This window comes from Atta cephalotes, assembly GCF_000143395.1.
Source record: "Atta cephalotes unplaced genomic scaffold scaffold00011, whole genome shotgun sequence".
NCBI lineage: Eukaryota > Metazoa > Arthropoda > Insecta > Hymenoptera > Formicidae > Atta > Atta cephalotes.
The window spans coordinates 578,025-603,024 of record NW_012130075.1 but is presented as its reverse complement, the minus strand read 5'-3'; the positions used below and the strand labels follow the sequence as shown (position 1 = coordinate 603,024).

The window sequence follows — 25,000 nt, the reverse complement described above, 5'->3', positions numbered from 1 at the left end:
ATTGTTATAATAAAATATTATGTTAAAATTATATAACAATGAATAGGGAGAAAGAGAAAATAAGATATATAAAATGCATTTCTTTTTACACATTCTTTTTTATCTTTTTATGTTATTCTTTTTATGTTTTATAATTTCTTTTATATACTAGTCGTTTAAGCCGATCAAAATGTCAGTGAGCTTCGGCTATGAGATATCCGAGTTATTTGATGCGAAATTTTGAGAATAACACTGTTCGATGTATTTTTCAAACATTTTTGTTTAACATTTTTGATTAATCGTGATCGTAAGTTTGCAACATTGAATAAAGATTATAGTATTTAAATTATTTAAAAGATAATTTGTTGGGCAATTTCAGAATTCATCTTTAATGCAAAACCATTTATGTTGATGCAATCAAATCATATTATAATAAAAATCTTAATTTTATCTCATTAATTTTTATCTTCTTAATTTTTATATTGTAAAGATTGTTGATGAGCAATGTTAATATTGGGTCGTCCGGAAAGTTCATGCCGACTAAAATTTAAATTTTAGTATACATTTATTAAATTAAAATTTATTAAATTAAAAATTTTCTGCGTTTCAATTTTCCTTCAACATCGGCACGAACTTTTCGACCCAATATAAGTTGTTTACAATAAAATAATCTTTGTGTATTTAAAAAATTTCATAAACGCTGTTTTCATATAAAAATTATTTTATTTTAAATAATTTATAACAATATATTGTTCGTTACTAGCTGTTAATCTCTTCTAATTAATTTTGTATTAAATGAGCTAGTCATTGTTATTATTATTTTAAAGTAAGTTACTTAATTAAAGTTAACGTTAAAAGTTAAGACACTTTTTAATTAATTATCAATGAGCAGAAAGAATGTCAAAGACATTTTGATGAATAGATAATTTTGTTAGCGCCGCTAAATGTATATATAATGAATCGAGCTCATTCAAGCTGAAATCTAAAAAAAAGGAAAAGTTCGTTTCCTTAATTCGAAGTCGATTCGACCAATTTATCTCTCGTTTTTATTCGAATGCTTCCAACGATAATTACTGAAAATTACCGACCCGATTTTGGCAACTCATTTTCTTTTGCATGCCAAACTTCCGATCCAACAGTGTCTACGAGGCAATTGATCTCACCTCGATTAATCGTTCTTCTTGCCGTAATTATATGCCATCAAGCCCCAAATAACTTCACCCTTTCCGATCATCGTCAACGGTTTCGCGGAGGCGACCACCCGATAGTAATATGTTAGAGTGAGAACAATAGCAAAGATCGCTTGGAAAACATATTAGTTCTCCAAGGCATATAATATATCATCAAGCGGTGACGGTAATCACAATATCCAGTCGCATGCTTTGCGTGAATGGAGTTTTCCGCGAGGCAAGCGAGCTAACATTGTTTTGCAACTTGTATTTACTTAAGTACAACCCTTTCCTACCATCATGGCTTCACCTCCCCCCAAATTCAGCAACACCGAGAATAATAAAACGCACTTTAATATTAAAATCTCTGATTGATTATTATCAATGCTAAAGACATTTTAATGTGAGCATAACGTATGATAAATGACTTTCGGATTCGATAAATATTTGTCAATGATAAATATTTGTCACATCAGCGGTCGGCAAGTATGATTATATGTCTATAATCATTACGTAAGATATTCCATAATTAGCAGAAAGTGAACACGCGTAAAGTTATTTCTGTCACGTGCTGCTAACGCTAACTTTGATCCAAATATAGAATTCCGCGAATAATTTACACTATCATTTATTCGCTTTGATTTTTCATCGATGTCATTCGTCGGCTATTAAGTATCGCGAAATATCTGTGTAAACATGACTTCCCTGAAGATATATTTCTCGAAAGAGGATAGAGTTAAAAGTTATTGAGAAAACAGGTAAGTTTATCGTTCCGCTGTAACGTCGTGGATAGCGATGTAACCAAGAAAGATGCAAAAGAGATCCACCAGCAACTGTTGAATACATCCACACATGTATGCCCCCCCAGTGACTTGACAAGGCTCGAAGCACATTCCAATATTAGTATAGTTCACTAGCTAACTAACAGTTCGTTGAACATGACGTCAGCTGCCATGAAATGTGCCTACTCTTTCTCCTTCTCTCCCCTGGTGTAGGGTAAATTTTCTGAACGCTTGGCGAGGCACAAAACCGTGAATATCGTTGCGCAAATGTGAATTAAATAATCCCCTCTCATCCCCCTCCCCCTTCCCTCACACAGTAATCACTGCAAATCGAGCGAAACTTCTCAAATGCAGCGGATTGCACCAACCGCATTCGTTCATCTCTCTTCGGGGACGCAAACAGCGAAGCACGTAATTTAGCGCAAAGTTCGCCACTAGTGTATACGTAGAGGTAATTGACTGTAATCGAACAAATACGAGGAATCAGAAATAACTGTAATTTGCGGAGATCTGATATCGAAGAATAACAAGTGTCAAATTTCTTTTCCGATAAATCGCAAATTGAAAAAAGAAAATAAAAAAGGGAAAACTTTCGATATTTATAATACAAATTGTATAATAATAATTTTTACAGCGAAAATAAAAACTACTCAATGAACATTGCATAATTTCGAAACGTAATCACGTATTAATGATATTATTTATAGTATGTGCACATCACGTGGAAAGAATATGTATTACATGTTTTTTTATTTATGTAGAAAGTAAAAGTTTTTTTAGATCATAAATTCAATTAGTGTAAATATACGCATCACGTACCATAGAGAAATCAAAGTTTAATTCAATTATATTTTGCTTTTGAATTACTAGCGTTAAACTTTTTTTATGAAAAAAAAAATGAGTTTTATTAGAAATACTTGTTTGAGAAAAACATTTCTTGATATATACATCATGTATATGATGTTGATAGGCATCTCGCTTCTTCGTAAAAAAAATAGCAAGCCGATAGGTTAGACCACCGATGCGAACTGAATGTGTTACTCTACCTTGCCCTTCGATCGTATAAAGGTTAAACGATGCGATGCGAACACATAACGTACCCCGCACGAAGACGTAATCAGACATTTCCGATAGTTATCATCTCTCGAGAAACCTGAGGTTGCATTTTCAATGAAACTAGGGGAAAAAAATATAGCCTTAGGTTACAGGAAAAATATATATAAAGTTACTTCAACAATTACGAGTATAAAAATACTAATCATTTTTCATCATTGTATTGGAAAAGATAAAAGTAAATTGTGTTACATTTAATTTTAAGGTTGCCGGTGTAATGTCAAAAGCGGATATAATATGCAATTTATTTACATGTCGCCGCTCTATACACGAAAATAAATGAATTTCCGCGCATATGACAACGGTCGCGATTGATAAAGCGAACTTGTAGCATTTGCCGTCTACTCCGGTTTTGGTTTATTAATCAATAAACGGCCATATAATTCAATTAAAATCTGTCCTATGGTGCGGCAACGAAAACAAGTTATATGACTACACAGTTATTGAATAACGAACCATAACCGCAGTTTTCGGCACGTTTTACAGGCCCACTTTACATCGATCGCGCGTGTGATCGTGTGAGAAATTCGTTTATCTGCGTGTAGACAACGAGAATAAATTATGCATTATTTCTGCTTTGACATGATAAAATTTTAAATAGATATTGATGTTAAATCTATTCGAAGATTATAAGGGACGCATGATAAATTACAAAGGATAAATTTGAAATATCAATAATCGAACTAGATCGAACGTAATCTAAATCGCATTGAAGAGATATATAAATTTTTCATGAGAAATTTATTGTATTATCAATGTTTGTATTATCAAACGCTTTCATTTTACAAGGAATCAAAATCTATAAGTAATCTTATCGCCTCAAAATCGTCGATTCTCATATGTAATTATCTTATTCATTTGCCACATTCCCAAAAGCTCTTATTATCCGCGACGAGAACATTAGCTACTATAATTTTTTATTCTCTTAACAAGCTCGTTTGCATAAATCTGATGAATTTTTCGTATCATCTCTCTGCGCGCAATTTGAACAATGCGAAATATACATCTCGACTACCAGCGTTATTTCGGCTTTCGGAAAAAAGGATTAATTTTCGACGCTTAATACCCCTTTTTATTTTGCAGATTTTTCTGTTGTCCAAAAAAAAAAACTGCATCGATCTAAACCACGTTATTATATATCGAGTTTATTTCTAAAATTGCGCTCACAACAATACATAGAAATCATAAATGATCATATGAAAATGATCGTGATGCAATGATGATTTATTTATGACAAGAAAATATTCTTATTTTTTCGATCTATTTAAAAATTACTTTAAACGGATATTAATATTTAACATGATGACCTTCTAGAATCTCATAAAATAAAATCTCGTGATAATCAAAATAAATCTCGACAATTGTAATAATTTTAATATTTGTACCATTTCTCTTTCTCTCTCTCTCTCACACGCGCGCGCGCACACACACACACACACACACACACACACATACAATATTGGATGAATTTAATAATTAAAATTTTAACAATAAATAATTTTTAATTTAGAATTATATGAAAAAGTACTAGTATGAAAAAGTATCTGTATAAAATTGATTAACTAAAATTAATAACGGAATGTAAAAAGACAAGAAAGAGAGAAGATAAATATAGCATTTATCGTAATATTAAACAATCTATAAATTATCAAAATCTATGTATTAATAACGAATATAAAAATATCTATTATTCATCATCCAACATATGATACACAATATGTAATGCAAGAAGCATTATAAAATTCTTTCGCTGAAATGTCTTTGACAAAAAGCTCGCTAAAGAATCGTGGCATCAAGCCGAGTTTAGCACAACAGATTAAAAACTGCAGACTGTAAGTTATTTCTTGACAAATAAAAATAAATCGTGCACCGCGCGTGTCTACTCACAGCCTTTCCCAGCTTATCCGTATAAAGCTTCGGACGGGAATTCTTTTTTTTTAGTACTGCAAATATACTGCTCTTTAATGGAGTGTGAGAACGCTTAGATCCTCACCAGTTCGTTCGTTAAAACGTCTCTCGGTCCTGGTTCCTTCTTCTTCATAGAAGTTAATTACGCCAAAGTAAAACGTCGTGCGCACATTTCTTTTATTTGTCGCAACCGCGGCGATTATACTTTTTCCCGTGGAGACATCCGATCGTGCAGCTGCAGCTGCAGCTGCGGTTGAGTCGCGATGTATTTAGTACGCGCATCTTTACCATTCTTAACCAGCTACGTCTGAATTATACACAAGTGCACACAACTATCGTAAGCGGACATATTGTATTTGCAGACACAAAACTAATGGACGCGAAAGGAAAGAAACTTGTTCGACATTTATACAATTGTAATTCTGTCAAACATTTATATCGACTTACGGCGGTGGATAAAAGAGAGAAAGTACGAATTATATGGCTTCAGTCGTTTCTAGAAGTTCAGTCGCTCTCTAATTTAAGCAAAGTCTATTGTCGTTCCCCCTGAGAATTAAATTTAATTAGTACACGTCTAGACTGCGTTATGTAGTCTTCGGAGACTTGGACTTAGTTCCTCTAGTACTACTTCCTCCAGTTATAAAACTATTGCTTCTCTACCGGGAATCCAATTAGGGCATATCTTTGTAATTAATAATTCTTGTATTTTAACTTACGCACGAAGTTATATTGCTTTAGTATTTAATATATTATTTTTAAAAAATTAATATATGGTATTTCCGCAAAAAAGTAACACGTAACGTAAAAATTGTTGAAAAGAAAATTGTATATTTTAAAATTAAATATGACAATATTAAACATAACTTGGAGCTAATCATAAATTGTTTGTTTCAAGTTCTCTAAAATTATAATGTAGATATTAATTTTGTTATAGTGCAATGTTACCCCTAAAAACTTATCTTTATCTGTGTCATTTTTTTTTAAGTATATGAATTCAACTTGTATTATTTTTTCTGACTTAAAGGCTGATTTGAAACACAATCCGAAATTCGAAAACTTTTCTTGCAGAGGTGCAGTATACAATCATTAGACTACAAGATATTTGTAATTTCATTATTGTTTATAAGAATACGATGTCTATCTTGTGTTACTCGTGTCATAAACAACATCATAAGTAACGCGATTTCTTTCCCTACGCGAAAAATCGGATGGAACATCAGTCGCTCGGATAAAATAATAGCATGAAGTACCGCGATACGCAAAATGGCGTGTATTAGCACGATGTAATATCCTCGTGAATATAGTAACTGGTAGCTTGAGCTTCTATCCACTTCCCTTAAACACGCTTAAACTGGTCGAGCACGTTTACGTAATACATGAATGTAATATTGCGTTACGAATACATGAATTCCTCTACCATAGAGAAAACCACCCGAATCTGAAAATTTTGATTACCGTTGAGTTTCGCGATTACACATAATTACAAGTTTAATCAAGCCGCTGTCGCGCCAAAAAAGATTGCACTCGTAATCTACACGAACGGTTTTATTCATAAATTAATTTTATTCTTGTTGCAAACATTCCAGTTTCTTCTTCATTGCATTTTTAAGAACCAACGGTCGCAGGACAGAATGAATCTCTTAGGATCTCGTATTTCTTATTGAACAGCAATTCAGGGACGCTAACGTTTTAAATTTTTAGTAACTTGCAATTTTACGAACAAGGTAATTTAATTCTCTTGCTATTTAAAAAATTCAGGTAAAATTCGAAGATTGCTCGACTTGCATTCTAAATAGAATTTTTTGCGTAACTCGTGGTAACAGATAACAGAGTGTTTAAAATTCCCTGAAAATTCCCAGATTTTTCAGATATCTTGTTCAAAATTTCAGGTAAGATTAGAAAATTTTTTAATTTTGAAATAAATTAAAGTACAAGTAAACTATATGCATTGAAAATTAGAAGATAGAGTTTTTGCAAAACAATATCTATCTTTTTTTCTAATTAAAGAAACTTATATAGAAAATAGTATAAAAAAATTTATTACAAAGTAATATTAACACTATCAACTATTCTATTCTGTTCACTATCTTCTATTGTTAACTTTATATTTTTTAATAAAAGTTCGCGAAACATAGTGTGCGCGGATATTTTATATATGCCGTACTTATTGCTACACCCTGAGAAAGGTTTCTTCAATTCAAAGAAACGTTTCTCTGCTATATGATTAAAGAAAAAATTTCTTTGAAACCTTCGAAGAAACCTTTCTCTGGGTGTAATTTATTATTAACATTTTGTATTATCAAAAAAAATTATTAAAGTAGTAGAAAAAGAATTTAAAAGTAAAATTTAATCTGAGACTCAATACAATTCTTCGAAAAAAAACTCATTTTCAAAGATAAAAAAAGAACCAAATATTTCTAGGTAAATAAATACTGTAGATAATCCCTTTGCAAGACTTCATTATCTGTTTTGACTTGCTCTCGTCTCAACGATCTCAAGATGTTTCTTACTTTTCATTGACTTCCTTCGGTTGATCGCATATGTCGTATATGGCCGAGATCCGATCGACAGTTTCATATTGTCCCAGGAGCGCGAGAACTCGATAGTCTCGATACGAACTCAGGAGCCAAGAGCGGCAATCGGACAATTTTCGCGTAAATGCGCACACGATCGATCCGTGGCGCATTGCACGCCCGTATAACACGTCTAGGAACGTACGAGTGATTTCGTCTATTCCGAGTTTGCGGAACTTGATTGCCGCTATTCAGACTAGCCATCAGGATTGATGGCGACTAGCTCGAATTTGCCCCTTGCAATATCAATTACCGGAACTATTATTAAAGAATCGAAAACGCGACAGGTCGTGAATTCAATTTGCTTAACGACTTCTTACGTCATTCAACGCATATTTCGTAAAAGTTACACCAGCGAATCCTCTGCTTTCCTTTCGTACACCAATTTTACAGAATGATTTAAAAAATATTATTCATCGTGCTTACTTTTTCAACTTTTTTTTTTTATTATTTCCACACGGAAGAACAATTTTGCTGAAATGTTTAAAAATTTAGTTAAATACAGATTTGAAAATGTTTTTATTGAATCACCAAAATAATTAAGGAAATTGAAACGCAATCTTATAAAAAATGTAGACATTTTCGCAATTAGCTTGAGCATTTTCCATTATTATTTTGATAATCCCATAAAATTTTTTTCAGATCCGCATTCAGTTAAATTTTTAGATATTTTTGTAAAATCGTTCTTCTCGTGCAAATATTTGAAGGAATTTTATTTTATCAATTATGTGTGTCAACTACAGAAAGAAAGAACTTAAAATCGACAAGAAAATATTATTTTTGTATCTCTATATTCAGAGAGAAAAAGACATAGCAACTACAAAAATTACAAGTGCAGATGGACATTTTACAGAACATTTTGTAGATTTAATGTACGAAAAGTTTTGCTGAAGTATTTAAAAATTTAGCTAATAATAGATCTGAGAATAATTTTATTGATACATCAAAATAATTATGTAGAACGTTGATAATAAAAAAACATTCCAATTTTAACATTCCAATAAACAATTTAAATATAATTATTTTAATAGTTAAATAAAATTATTTTTACATATATTTCTAATTAAATTTTTCTTCAGCAAAACTTTAGCAAAATTATTTCTTTTTGCCAATTTTTTTAATTACTGCAAACTGTAAAATAATTTTTTCAAAACTACATACATTAATTCTATGCAGACATAAAACTTATGTAGCTGTCATCTTTACTTTAGTTGCTATGCTTTTCTAATTGTTTCTAATCTATTATTAGCTAAACTTTTAAATACTTCAGCAAAATTTTTCGTACATACATTAAATCTACATATAAAATGTCCATTTGCAGTTATAACTTTTGTAGTTGCTATGTCTTTTTCTAATCTAATATACTATATATATTCATATTTAGAAGAATATTAAACACGAGAAAAATTAAATAATTAAAACACGAGAAAATTAATTAATAAATAATAAAATCGAGCAATAACTAATAATAGACAAGCAATAATCACTTACCGCAAATCAGCAGCAGTTGTCTCTCCTGGTTGATTCATTACGTCCATTTCCTCGATGCTCCACAATGTTCCTGGATACACCGGCAACATACTTCCACTGGAAATAATAGAAAATTAACTAATGAGTAACAGAACTGAGCAGTAGTAATACAGTACAATAATAGTCAAGGAATAATCACTTACTGAAACACCAATGAGTTGCTGTCATCTCTCTCAGTTGATTCATTATGCCTATTCCCTCGACACTCCTCAATGTTCCTAAATTCACCGGCGATATATTTCCATTCACACTCCTGAATAATAACGTGAAATGCGAGATTATATGACATGTCCGTGGTACAAATCCGCACGTCAATTCGATACGACGCGACGGAAAGTGATCGACATCGATCGAGGATTGACTAGCGCATTCGCGCTTAGATTTACTCAGCCCTCCCGATATTTCCCGCGTAAACGCCAAAATTCTAGAAAACGCATCAAAATGGTGGATGAATCCCTCGCGCATTTCAGTTCAGTGGACAGTCGCGATCGCCGGCTCCGACTAATTCGTCACAGCGATATCTTGCAATGCTCCACTCGACGTTCTTTGATCACGACGATGCTCTCTCGCATTCTGAATGATGAAAATCGTCCTTACCGTTCTAACCGCTCTCACCACACTCATCGGATGAGCTCTTGACAAACGAAGACGAACAGAACACGAAGTGATACCACAGCCGTTGATTACGCATACATCGATCACGCGGTCATTCGCAGCCGTGCGGGCTGATTGATACAACGAAATGATCGGCCACCGTTAAACTCGACACTCTCGGTCCTCATTTGTGCGCGGAATTCACCCGAGACGAGTAAAAAGGCACGAAAATGCGGAGCGATTGCGATCCTGCTGCGCAATACGTGTACCGTTTGACTTGCGAGAAATGTGTAACTAATTTGAACCAATCACGTGATTTGCGGCCAACTTCGCGCGCTCATACGACGCGACAAAATTGCTTTCCTACGTCAATAGCATCCTACGTCTTGATATATCGAATATGTGAATAAAATGTTATTGAATAGATATTAATTATTATATTAAACGATTAGAAGAAAATTCAATTATTAAGATATTTTATAAGTTTGCATAAAATATAAATGTCATATAAATAAATAAGAAATTTGTTGTCCTATTTCATATATAATATTTATATAATATACTCAAATAACATAATATTTAAAACGCCATTTAAATCTAAATCAATACTTTAAACAATACAAAAAAAATTACACGATAAATGTCTAAAATTTTTTAAACCCAATTAAAAATATTTGTCAAACTATGACGTAATTCTTATTTTTTCAATTATTTATAAATATATTATTATTTACATAATATAATTGAGCATATATGCGTCCAATAAACAGAATAGTTATAAACAATAAGAATATAATTGTACATATTGCTGGAATAGTATTTCTATGTAATTATTATTCTTACTACTCATGATGGCACATATTTTTGTTACAGGGAATTTGTTCGTGATAGCGGCTATTCTGTTAGAGCGAAACTTACAATCTGTAGCAAATTATTTAATTGTCAGTTTGGCTGTCGCGGATCTTATGGTCGCCTGCCTCGTAATGCCTCTTGGAGCTGTTTATGAAGTACGTATTAAAAATATTATACGTATTAAGTACTGTAAGTTATTATCATACATTTTCTCTGCTGAATTATGCTGAATGCTTGGCAAGAAAACGTGTGGACTCAAAGTTTTTTGTAAATTTGACAAAATGCGACGTTCGCGAAATTCGTGTAAGAGGAATGATTCATATTTTTATCAGCAATGCCAAACTATCATTTTCAACAGGAATGTCTATTGCAGAAATTTTAAAATATGGTGGACTTGACTTTATACTCACATTTATAAAATACAAAAGATAGTAAAAACGTTTATTAACTTTTGTATTATAATAATCTTTATATGAAAAGGATGGCTAAAACATAAAAAAATTTAGCTAAATATAGATATCAAAATAATTTTATTGAGTTATCAAAATAATTATGTAGCATGTTTAAGCTAATTGCTGGACTATCAAATTTTATAGCATTACTTGTGCATTATTTAAATTTTCTATATGATTATTTTGATGGTTTAAAAAATTAGTTTTACATTTTTGTACTTATGTTAATTTTTAGATATAGCAAAATTGTTTTTTCCATATATATATATATATATAGATAGCAATGAGTAATTCGGCAATGTTCAATATTTATTAAAGAGTTGGAAAAGTTACTATCAAAAAAAGTCGTTATCATTATTCATTACTCACTGTAAAATATCATTACACGTTACCCAATAGAAAAAGTAACTCGTTAGTGTTATTAAAAGAAGCATTCAGTTGTTAGAATTTCCGTTACCTTTTTATGAAATCCTTTTTTAGAATAACATCCAATTATCTGTATTGCTAATTAACTACTTCAACACGAAATATCTAATAATTATACATATAATTAATTGCAACATGATTAAACATAATACTCCCTTCTTTTAAAACTAACTACACATGTTTCATATATATTAGGTGTAGGAAAAAGTTCGTGGCGTTTTTCCCATTAGATGGCATTAAAAAAACACCACGAACTTTTTCCCACATCTATGTATCTTATGTATACAGAGTAACGATTATATTCATTACTCAAAAAATGTGACTTAAAAAATATAATTGCGTTTATTATCAATAAAAAATATAATGTCGATATTACTCAATTATCAATTTATTACTAAAAAAATAGTAACTATAACTATAAGGCATTATTTTTCTGGATTAAATAATTAACTTAAAACATTTATCAGTAAAATACGTTTTAGCGTATATATTGAACGACACGTGTACATTAATTTTTCTACATTTTATTACAACCTGCACTCGAAATAAAAATTTTTCAGTAAAACTGAAAAAACTGGTGCCGGCCAATCTCTTCGTAGAAGTACTATTCTCTTTCCGCGCATTACACTTTCATTAAACATTAACTTATGGTTCGTTGCAGCCATTTACAGTTTATAACATTCGTAAGAAATCGCGCGTATTCACACTCGTTTCTTACACGGTTTTACGACAAGTCGGCATTGCATTTGTGAAAAAAAGATCAGTACGAGACGCAGTAGACGCATGCATTCTTCGTGGATTTTGGCAAACACCAAATTCTTTTAACAAACTTTGCGAGTTTGTTAATTACGTGACGACGGCAAAATGTTTCCAAGAAAGAGCTATATATCGCAATTGCGATTGCAGCAATTTATTGTGCTCGAGTTTCACAAATTTTCGCGGAGAATTTCAATAATGAAAAGAATTGCAGAAAATATGAATTACGCAGAAGAATTTAACAATAATTTATTAACAAGCGAGACTTTGATTCGCGAAAATTGCGGTAAAATTCATAATCAACTACGTATAGTAATTACGTCGAGATAATTTACAGTGACGATCACTTTTCATACATGACACGTCGCGTAATTAAATGTTTAATATTATATATCAAAATTTCGGGAAAATAATAAGAGAATTTTAATGCGCGCATTTTATTAGAATTTTATTTCGATCATGGCATTTTATAAATGCCATAATCTCAAAAAAAGACTTTAATGTCACGACTGCGATGCTTTAAAAGCTGAAGCAGTTTTCTACGTCGAGATGTCTCTTATGTTGTTTCCAGCGCGAATGCAAACGATGGGGAACATTGTTACACATATACATATTCAACAATTAACGCACGAGTATACAGAGATAACAAGCGATATAACTATGTACATACAAATGATTAGCTTTCGATTCTCTGTTCTAGAGAAATTCGCTGCGCCGTGCATTTATATTCAATAAGTAAGCAGAACTTTACACCATAACAGGAATAACATAAAGCATTAATTACAACGGCATTATTTAATTAATAAAAATTTCAACTGAGATTACTTTTTACCACGAAAGATAATACGTGCGTCCTAGCATGATCATAATGTTATAATCTTCAATTACGATTCGTTTTTAAGCATGTTCTGCACTTGAAATACAGCAGGATTGATAAATGCAGTCAGAATAATAAATTCGCATAAATTCGTGCTGATGATACGAATTTGACTACAATTGCGCTCTACATAATATTTCCTTGTTTTTCCCGCTTTTCATTCTGGGCTATACCATTCAACTTGATTATCCTCTGTTTAATGGAGTTTTTCCGATATATACATGTATATATATTCTTATTTAAATTCCTCGTTTTCCTAATATAGCTTTTAAACACAGTTTCTCATATCTTATCATATACTTTTTTTGCGCTTCTGCATGTATCTCATCTCAGTACTTTTTTTCTCTTCTTTTCTCATTCCACTTTTCTCTCATATTATATTTCCACACTCTCGCTACATTTTATGACACGCACCGCGTCCTTCTCGCTTTTCACAGACATCTCCAGCGTAAAATAAGTTTCTCTCTTCCCATCATGTTCTTTAAGTCCTCTTCATCGTCGCTGGCGTCAATATATCTCCCGCTTTATTATTAATGTGGTGCAATTTTATCTCAACTACCATTCAGCTGGCGCATTAACAATTTTTACCACCATGTACTAGATCGACGCGCGCATCCATCCTCTTAACACGGACACGTAGAAATTTATACGTCTGCCGTTTAATCCGAACATTTGATGGATGTCCGCTTTACAACCGCCTCTTTCACCCGTTTATCGGCGGACGCCAGAAACGTGCACGCGAACGACTTCATTAACTGCGCGTGTACACGCGACGCTTGATTAAACCCTTTGGAGACTCTAGAAGATGTTCGATATGAGAAGAATTGTTAAGAAGGAGATTTGCGTCAAGGTTTTAGCCGCGATTGTTGTCGGTAATCGCATCCAACTAACGCAAAGCAATTTCTCTGAGTTTTAATCAGTTACATAATTTATTCTAACATTTTCGAACTTTATTTAAAAATAAAATTTCTCATGTGATTTTTGTAATTTTACTTATTCAAACTATTTTCTTTTAAGTAATATTAAAGATGGCTACATAAATATAATCGAAATGTTCATGAAGAAACTGTTTGGAATTTCATATAAATTTTATCAAATTAATATATTGATTATTAACAATTTACGCATCGTTTACCGCACTAACTCCTAATTAATTTAATTTTCCTTTTGAAATAATATTGATCTTTACAACGTACAATTTCTGTAAACATTTCTGATAATCTTCCTTTGAAACGAAATCTATATCTTATGATTTCTAAAATCGTGTTAAAATCTTGCTCTTTCAATTTCATTTCTAACTTTGAAAGAAGAAAATAATCAGGGAACTATAGATGAATACAATGGATAGTCAAAAACTAGAACACTCTTAAGTTCACTATTTGCTCGGTTTCACTATTTGCATGGTTTTCTCGACGAGCATCAAAAACCTATTCTCATTTTTAATTTCATAAATAAATAATGTAACGTAAAGAAACCCAACAATAGAGTTAGAAAAGTTTCGAAGAAGAGAATTCCATATTATTTCAATAGATATATAATGTAGAAAAAAAAGTATAGAAACTTTTGAAATGGATCTTAATTCAAATTTTAAAAAGAAAGTGGACGCGGTAAAACTTAAATTACTTTCCGCTTTTTATAATTACGTATATTTTGATTTAAAGGTATAAAAATTTAATCTAAAGATTTCTGATAAGATAAAAATACAGAGAATTTAAATTATAGGAAAAATTTAATACGGATATGTGTATAATACAAAAACATCTTCATACTCTTAGAAATTTGATACTAACTCCAATTTATCAATTACTTAATATTCAAAGTAAATGATTAATTGATTAGTATTAAATTTTTAATAATTTCATTTCGATAGATTGTATTACATCCCTTGTCGCAAGAATCTTTGTGATCCTTGATGTTAACTACTTCTCCATCGATTTCCGTATGCTACTTTTGAGAGGTGTTTATATTTCCGGAAGATGGATGCGACTCATCAACTTCCGGAATGTTCTAATCTCAAAGTATAAAGGAATGGATGTATATTGGCGAAAGAGCCGCCGTGCTGAAAGGAGGACAAGAGACGATTGGCTTTCAACGATAGATTCCAATACCATGAATGGACTTTTAAGCAGGCATGAATCAGTTCTCTTCTCTTTTCTTACCAGCTCTTCTACAACATCACTCTTACTATCTCCCTTCATGTGTTTTCCGTTGTCCCTCCGTCGACTGGTTCAGCTCGAATGTTTTCCCTTTCGACCCTCAATCCGTATTTTCTCATGCTCCCTACTGCGTGGAAAACTGTCGCCCGAAACTATGTGCAATTCTTAACATACTGATCAATCGAACGCAATACATACATATAGAGTGAATAAAAATAAATGTTGTTTATCCAATGACATTTGTACAAAAAAATAGCAAGAATTAATTTTTGCATTTTCATAAAAATATTATGATAAAGGTGACACAATCTTGAGAAGAATTCTAACAAAGAAAAATTAATCTCAATACGACGAATCCGGCTTTTTTCAAAAAAATTTAGTTTTTGTCAAAACTTTTTTATTTATTTTATTACTTATAATTATTTTACCAATAAAGATACATATACATTTACTTAATACATATACATTTACTTAATATCGTTGTATTTCTTAATGTTTGATGTTTTGATTGAATAAAAAATATGTTACAATATGTTCGTTTTTATCAAAAATTATAAGTAAAATTGAGTATGCCGTACATAATGTATTGCATCCGTGATAAAATAATATATCATATGTCATTGAAAGATTATTGATGCCTATTAGAGATGAGATGATTAAATAATAAATAGATTGAATCTGTTGGCGTAGTTTCGAATTCTTTTTGAGTTCTTTATCTTGATAAAGATGAAATAAAAATCTTTCTTCCAATTAGATTTGAACCTGAATCAGATACGTTCGATCCTTTTTGAAAACTAAAAACGTTTGTATAAAACAATAAAGTTGTAAAGATTGTAATTGTAAATTAAATATTATTAATTTTAAATAATATTAACAATATTATGTATTACTACAATTTTTATATTATGTTTTTTTAAACTAGTGTAACTTCATCCTTAGAAAGAGTTCGAGTACTACTTTTAAAAGCTTCGATTTTTTATGATAAAAAGTTTCGAATCTTATAGAAACTCGTTCTAAAATTCGAAACTAAATAGAGAGAGTGGAGATTAATGACTTTATAAGTAATATATGAAATATTTCTTATGAATATCACTCAAACTTTAGGAAATAAAACTTGATTATTGGATTTGACTTAGATTTTTAAATGTGAATTAAACTTGATTTCCATTCATAATGCTTATATTCTAAAGATTCTAGATAGTGCAGAAAGAGTAGTTCAAAAAGAATGCAACTGTTATATGTTATTAATTTAGAATTCATTCATAGACATAAAAGAATTCTTATTCTGAACAGATCTGAAAAGATTTCTTTTTGCATCTAAAAATGAACTCAGAATTTATAACATACGGCTGAATTCTTTTTGTTCTATCTGAGATTGCTTTCATAACTGGAACAATGAGTGAATAGAATCAATGGCCATTTATTGGAGGGATTTAACTTATTCCGAGACACTCCGATAGAAATCTTGTGATTCCCGCATCGATTTCTCGCTATGCTCGCACGGTACGCTAAGCTCACGCTCTCTGATGGATAATTCTGTTTATTGCAGATAAACTCGGGATGGTCACTCGGTCCGGAGCTCTGCGACATGTGGACTAGCAGCGACGTTCTGTGCTGCACAGCCTCGATATTGCATCTGGTGGCTATCGCGGTCGACAGATATTGGGCAGTCACCGATATCAATTATATACAGGTTAATTAACGCCGTTGCGGTTATCGAGAGGAAGTCGGAAATTGTCCGGGATACGATGCGAACGATACGGTCTTTGTTATCCGCTGTCGCTGACACTGCCACTTGCCACGCCACACGCCACGCCGCGAGATAGGGAAGAGCCGCGCGGGAGTTGACATAATCGAGATCGTGACGCGAACGGAACTACATATCGTCTCGCAAATCTCTTTGAATACCCAGAAGATCGCAACATATGGAAATACAATTTTATCAATTCGGGAATGATGTGCATAGGATTTCAATAGGATTTGACGCGCAAGAATCTGTGCATTGCACAAACTTTATATATATAACTTTATATAAAGTATCTGGGAAAATTTTCCATCGCTCGTTATAATTCTCCTTTTCCACAGATTTACACGTATTTTATAATCATTCGCAAAAATTTAATCTTCTTCTTTTCAGAAAACTTCTAAATTTTCAACACATTTTCAGTTTAAAATCCAGATGAACATCGTTTATTTTATTCTTCTATCTATCGAAAGTGTAATAAAAGTCCGATTCTTCCTCGATATTCAAGTCTGCAAGACAGATATTTCAGTATACTCGGATCCATACATTTACTGCGAAATAAAGTCATGAAATCGCTCATAAATTTTCGTCGAAATTTGGGCGGAGGCAAATTCCTCTCTCTCTTTCTCGTGCGCGCAGGCTGATGTAACGAGAATTACAGGGAACACTGCTCATGAAGTATGAAAAAGGGTAAGACCGTAAAGCGAAACGACCAGGATATCCCGTCTATAAATATGTCTGACCGGTATGAGACGAATATGTTATGTAATGTCTTTGGTATACAGCCTCTCTCTTCTATGGATGGCTCCGAGTTAGTTCGGAATTAGCTTAAAGCTCGATAAGCTGCGTAGCGATCAGCCAGCTTGGTCGAATTTAATAGCTAACTTGCATTTCCCAACTGATGGAAAGAGGCGTGTATCGGCCCCTTAACTGGCAAGTCAATTATCTTACTATAATGGAGCATGTGAGAAATTGGCTTGAATTTATGTATCCGGCAAGGAGATATGCAGATAAAGCAGGCGCCGCAATTTTCTCAAACAAGCAGAATAATTATAAATTCTCTTTCTCTCTTCGTCTCTTAAAAAAATTAGGTGTACGAGCAAATCTAATTAAAAGTTTAATTTACTGACAATTTAATTTATTGACTGCAAGACAATGTTCTTAGTAATGCACGCGGTCTCGCGGGAAGTATAAAATTTATCGAAGCAATAAAGTATTATGTTCTAATTTTAGAGTAATTTTATAAAAATGCATAACGAAAATTTATATAGCATAATATTGGTAGCTTACACCACTATGTACAAAAAATATATTGTATCAAAGTAATTGCATCGTAAATATTTAAATGGTATATACTAAAAATTACTTGAAACGTATATAAAAAAAAGTAAACGTTATTTCGTTATTCAGTTAATCTTAAAGATAAAACTTAGTTCAGTTAGTGATAAAGTTTACAGCTAAAAATAAAATGACGGAACATACATCATTAACGCTGCCTTCCCATTTTAAGGCGAGGAATCCGAGAAGAATCGGCATCCTGATCATCACCGTGTGGGTGGTATCCTTAGGAATCTCATTAGCGCCTCAGCTCGGATGGAAGGATCCTGATTATTTGGTCCGCATAGCCCAAGGGACGTGTCTTGTGTCGCAGGATCCTGCATATCAGGTGAGCGCTTCCGGAGAATTGCAAGCAGATCCAAAATACTTGATTAATATTCGTGACTATATATTATATAAATGCGCTCGTGTATTCTCGTGGAAGTATTAATACTTCGAAGAACGCATTCTTCGTTCTGCGTAATTACACAGAATTTTTAATTGCTCCTAATAGTCATTCACAAACATTCTCTTTCAGAAAAAAATCTTTCAGAGAAATTATAATACACATATCAGGACATCTCAGTAGAAATTCATTTTTCATTATAGCGATATGAATGTCATCTAACTTATAATTTTTTAATATAAAGGTGTATGATATATTTATGATGTATATTATTTTTAAAAAATATAATAAATTAAATATTATATAAATAAATCAAATAATTAAGTATAAAGAAAGATCGAAATAAGACCTTGGTGCCTAATCATTTTTATATATATATTTTAAATACATCTTCCGATATAAACTGTGCGATTATAATCAGACTTGAAACGCACTCATAAATTGAATTAAAATCATAATGTTATAAATTAAATTAATCATCAGTTTAAAAATGTATATTATTTTACAGATTTTCGCAACTTGCGCGACGTTTTATGTCCCACTTCTAGTTATTTTATTCCTGTATTGGAGGATATTCCAAGCGGCGCGAAAAAGGATTAGGAAGAGGCCTGGCACTATTCTTCAGCCGCCGCGTGAACGAAGGGGCATCCTCAGGCTCGTCACGAGAAGGTTGTAATCTTTTTTGTTCCCTTCCTAATGTCACGATGTCAGAATCTCTATCTAAATCTGAAACGTGTAATCGAAGATGTCATCTTTCGTAATTGCAATAAACTTGGAGAGCTCGAGGAATAACAATGCGCTAAGCCACGTAGAATAAATCTCACAGTCGAGCTGCTGAGAAATAAATTCTTCACAAGATTTAGTTTGCTCCCCTAATATCTTGCCAGAGAACGCATTCTTTATGGAGTTCATAATTTAACTTGTAAATAAATATTTTTATAGCACGCAGTATTTTATCTCAAGTGACTTAGTATGCTCTTAAGCATTTTTATTTCAATGACCAGTGCAGGCCTTTACTACGAGAACAAAGGTATGATTTTACCTGTTGATCGTTCTATCGTAAAAAGAACATTATCACTGCTTAATTATATATCTTCTGAGCTCTGTCGTTTTTAAAATAAATCATTTATTTTTAAATTTCAAAATAAGTGTTTGATATATATATATTATATATTATATATATATTAATCTGCCATAAATTCTTTACTAAATTATCATTAATATTATTGTATAATGATTTGTTTAATATCGCTCCGAAACAATACTGTTGTAATTGTTTATCTTCGAATAAGTATAAATAATTTTACATCTTTCTATCATTTCTTTAGACTTCTATTAAATGGAGAATAATTTTTCCATTTGTTCATTTTGCTTCAAAATTCATCCAAAATTCATGTAAACTCACGAATTATAACTTTGCGCAACATATTATTTTTTCCCTAATTATTTCATATCAATTTTAATAATTATTATATATAAAACATAATAATTAGTTCTATTATTAGATAGAAATTTCGTATTCTATAGCTAACAGTAAATTAATGTATCTTCTGCAATTATCAGAGAAACGCCACATTCAAATATATACATACAGAGTGCGTCACCAAAATCAGAACAAATTTCTATTTAAATTTTTCGCTATATTATCCTCCATCCTTCGCTATATTATCTCCAGAGGTGTTATTGGCGTCCGAGAAAGTCTGATGCTTCTAGCAAACAGTCAAAATGGCCACGATGTTGAAACCAAGTGCGGAGTATAATCGAAGAGCCACGAATATCGAAGATCTTCGCGCTGGGCGCTCAGCAAATAATTCGATTCTTTGGATACCCGAAATCAACGTTTATGACGTTGTAATAAAATATACGGCTTTAGAACAGTCTAACAAAAGTTCCAGTATGCCAGCGAGGAAGAGTTATTCGAAAGAACGCGAGGATCCTCGCAGTCGATGAAAAGGCTCAAGCACTGATTTCAGATGACCTAGGGCAATCATTGCGAAAATTAGCATCAATTGTTAGTTTAAGCGAGCCAACAATGCGTCGAATTGTCGAGGAGGACCTTCGATACAAATTGTACACATTAAAGATACGACAGATGCTCTCTGAGACTGCCAGGACAAGCCGAATTGCTCGCTGCAATCTGCTATTGTGTTCCTTGAAAAACGAAGCGTCGGAATCAAGTTCTTTTCAGACGAAAAAATTTTTACTGTTAATGCCAAAATCAACCGGAGGAATGACCGATGGTTCGCCTGCAACCCCGAGGATGTCCCTGTTATTGCCAGAATGAAATTTCCGGCCAATGTTCACATGCTAGGTGTTGTGTCCAGTGAAGGTGATGTTATGCCACCATTTTTTTTAAAGAAGAGGAAACTGTCACAAAAGAAGTGTGCGTTCTGATGGATATAGTGAAGCCGTGGATGAAAACTGTGGCGTCCGGAAGGTTATATGTTTTTCAGCAGGATGGCTCATATGAGTCATTTGAGTCATTCAAAATTGGCTCTCAGACAACGTCGATTTTGGTCCAAAGAATTCTGGCCTCTCAACAGTCCAGATTTAAATCCCTACGTATGGGGCGTAATTGAAAGGGCCACAAACAAATCTCGGCCCAATATGACGTCATTAAGGACCGCTATTGAGGCAGCATTCGTCGGCGTTACATTACAGCATGCTTGCAAATGCTTCAGACAGAATAGAGGCCATCATTCAAGCTAATGGGAGATATATCGAATATATATCGAATAATTATTTCTCTCTACAGGGATCCTCCAAGTGTCATGTCAAAGGTTTTTTGTAATATTTAATTTTTCATTAAAAACATTTTGTTTAAAGAAATTGTTCGATTTGTCCGGATTTTGGTGATGCATCCTATATTTATGAAAGAAATGAATATATGATTCTTCATATATACAGTCATCCTTTCATCGCTTATTCACTATCTTTTCTTTCATAAAAATTCTTAATATCGCCGATCTCACATCTTATTCAGGCGATAACAAATCGATAACGATGAAAGAGCTTCTCTCTTTCTCTCTCCCTCCTCTCTCTTTTTCTTTCTCCTTTCTCTCTCTTTCTCTCTCGTCTTCTCTTCTCTCTTTCTCTCTCTTTCTTGATCAGCATAATTATGATTTATCTGGTAACAGGCCGCGTGAGGAATCGACGGCGTTCACCATCACGAGAACTACGCCAGACCACTCGTCCATCTCGCCAGAGAAGTCATCGTCATACAACGGCGCGAATGCCACACCGTCGACGACGGTAACACCGACGGCAATCTCGACGACGACGACTACTACCACCACGACGACATTGACAAATCCGACCAGCACGAGCCAGCAGCCGGTAGTCAAGTGCACGAAGCGCACACGCGAGACGATCGAGTCGAAGCGCGAGCGTAAGGCAGCGAAGACCCTGGCGATCATCACCGGTGCCTTCGTCGCCTGCTGGCTACCATTCTTTTTCACCACGCTGCTGCAAGCCACATGCCAGACTTGTAAGCCACCCGAAGTCGTGTCCAGTGTGTTCCTATGGCTCGGATACTTCAACAGCACCCTCAACCCCGTAATTTACACTGTGTTCTCGCCGGAATTTCGGCAGGCATTCAAAAGGATGCTGTGCGGTGGTACACGGGGACTTCGCTGACAGTGGATTTAATTCCTTTGCTCCGTGCGCGCGACCGGATAAAGAGGATACGTGAAACTTTTGTACATATATATATATATATATATATGTATGCACTCGCTTGCTACCCAGCGGTTTCCTCGGTGTTGTGTAATATCTGGATGCCCAATTCTAAGTATTGTTATATTAAATGAATACTCGCGCGGTTTTCTGCGTATTTTAGATGCGAGAATATTGAGAGAAATCAACATTATTTATAATTATTATATTTATCAATAATTATTATATTTATTTTTAAATATTTTATCAAATGATTCTCAAAGAAATTTAAGTATGTCTCATTTATCGATGCAATTATTACCTTATCTTGTTAATGCATTCTCTATGTTTTTATTAATGATGTAATATTGTCATCAATTTTAGGATGTAATATTGTTCAAATCCTTGTATCAAAATCAATTCAGTCAGCATCTAGACATGATGGACAGTGTCCAACACAATACCATTTCTTCTCCTTACAGCTGTTCAAAGTAATCAAGCCCGCGCCGTTTCTCTCATAGATATTATTAATGAGTATAACTCGTTCTCGGAAATTGAAATTCCACTCGCGATTGGCATTAATTACATTTAATGTTAGTCGACAATGAGAACGAATCTATCTTAGATAGATATTTTTGCGAAACGCTTCCCTAAATCACCGAAGAATCAAACGAGTGACAATGGTGCAACATTACTCGCGATTTTGTTTAAGGGCGAAAATATTTCATTGTGTATTGAACATAGATATTTCAATTTATAAATTTAATTCGCCAGAATCGAAGTCAGAGCACATTTTAATGCGTAAACTGGCCGGCACACATATGACTTACAATTAGTAAAAATTCTTGTCGCTCAAAAAACGTAAGTTTAAGCTACAATTATAGATTTTTTTAATTATATAGGATAAAAATATGGATAAGCAGAGGGCCAGAGTATCTAAATAATATAGATGCTTAAAATTCACAATCTCTAATATTCTATTTAAACAAGGAAAATGTGGACAAAAACATGGATGGTGCTCGTAGTACTTAATCGTAATGTATGAATAGTTGAAGTGAGAACGAAATACATACGTCTCGTATTTTGTCGTCCAAAAAATTCTTTAAGATATGCTCTGATAATGTGAAAAGAAAATCGCGAGGAGTGCTTTTGCCGAATTATAATTGTACAGTATTGTGTATAAGCGCGCGATAGTGTTTAGCAATCATACTTCCGAGCATTATTGTTAAAATAGATATGTATAAAAGTTTTCGATCTTGGCTTGCCTCCAAAGTACTTACGTAATGACAAGTCTGAGTGTACATTAATTGAAATCGCGCACAGAACGAATACATTACGAATGGGTGGTAGGATGTATTCCCACAGATCTGTGTGTATGTGTGTATGCGCGCGCGCGCGCACGCGTGTGTGTGTGTGTGTGTGTGTGTGTGTGTGTCGCGATCGTGTATAAAATTCCACCTTTGAATAAAGACGCAACTTCAGCTCGATTCATGCTAAGTACATCTTTGCGCTTTTCAACTTGATTCGAAGTTAAAAGTACAGTCTTATACAAATTAATGTGAACAAGAGATAATTTTTAAATTTATATACATTTATTACATAAAAAGAATTTACATGGTGTTTATTATTGTATTTTTTTATTAATTAATATATCCTCCAAAAATATTGTAATAAACACTGTTGTTCTATTGTCATTTTTATGTAATAAATGTATATAAATTAAAAAATTACCTCTTATCCATATACACATCAACTTGGACAAGACTGTACTCTTTGAGAAATTTCTCAAGTGCAAAAATTTTCTCGCCGCCTTACGAAGATTTGCTTACACGCAACTTTTCTCATACGAAGTTTTTTATTAAAAAAAACTAAATAAGAGGCATCCAACACAAGCAACAGAATTGAATAGAAAGGTCGCAACATTCCCTTTAACAATGTGTGCGTGTGTGTGCATTGCAGATTTATTTTCACGAATTACGCTTACTGTAAAATAGATAATAATTATAAACGAGAGACGATTATAATAAATATAATATGAGGGAGAGAAACACGACGTCGCAGAAAAATATTGCGATCTAAGCTTATATCGTGGATGCAATGTTAGAATCAAAAAATGATTTCACAAATTACCTCTGTCTAAAGACAAAATTATATGATATCTGGAAATGTAACTTTAGCCTTGCCATTCAATTCTGCGTCTTATAGACGAACGTAAGCCTTTGAATTTACGTAGTAGTAGGGTAACACATCCAATACATATAATAATATTACATAATAATAATATTACATAATATGGCGGATGTTTAATTTACAGAGCAACGACTGATCGGAATTTGCGTTCGCATATTAAATGAATAAGAATTGAAAAGTGACATTTTTCATTTGTAATGTCTACTTCAAGATGTCGAATACAAGTGCACATGCATTCATTTCGTTTTTACGTCAACTTACGAGCCACTAGATGCTCGTTTAGAAGTAAAACATAGTTCTAGACTAATTATAATGTATTAGGCAGATTGTGATAAACGGCGACAATAGCTTTCTCCTCGTCAGAAATGACAAGACTTTATTCCATCTAATTTTCAAGTATACAAATTAGTAAAATAAACGTTTTCTTGCTTAAAGAAGTTATAATAAATAAGAATACAAGGTGTGTGTGTGTGTGTGCGTGTGCGTGCGTGCGTGCGTGCGTGCGTGCGTGTGCGTGCGTGC

The 25,000-nt window shown here is 33.0% G+C and overlaps 1 protein-coding gene across 1 annotated transcript in view; it reads left to right on the top strand.

Annotated features, from left to right (window-relative positions):
- Positions 1-22,270, top strand: part of LOC105627930 (5-hydroxytryptamine receptor 2A-like) — a 23,534-nt gene extending 1,264 nt beyond the window's left edge. Inside the window, exons 2-6 of the mRNA XM_012209202.1 lie at positions 10,522-10,655; positions 16,717-16,860; positions 18,422-18,577; positions 19,143-19,303; positions 21,772-22,270. Of these exons, the coding sequence (XP_012064592.1) occupies positions 10,522-10,655; positions 16,717-16,860; positions 18,422-18,577; positions 19,143-19,303; positions 21,772-22,270 (1,094 nt within the window). The remainder of the gene's footprint in view (positions 1-10,521; positions 10,656-16,716; positions 16,861-18,421; positions 18,578-19,142; positions 19,304-21,771) is intronic.
- Positions 22,271-25,000: the final 2,730 nt, after the last annotated feature.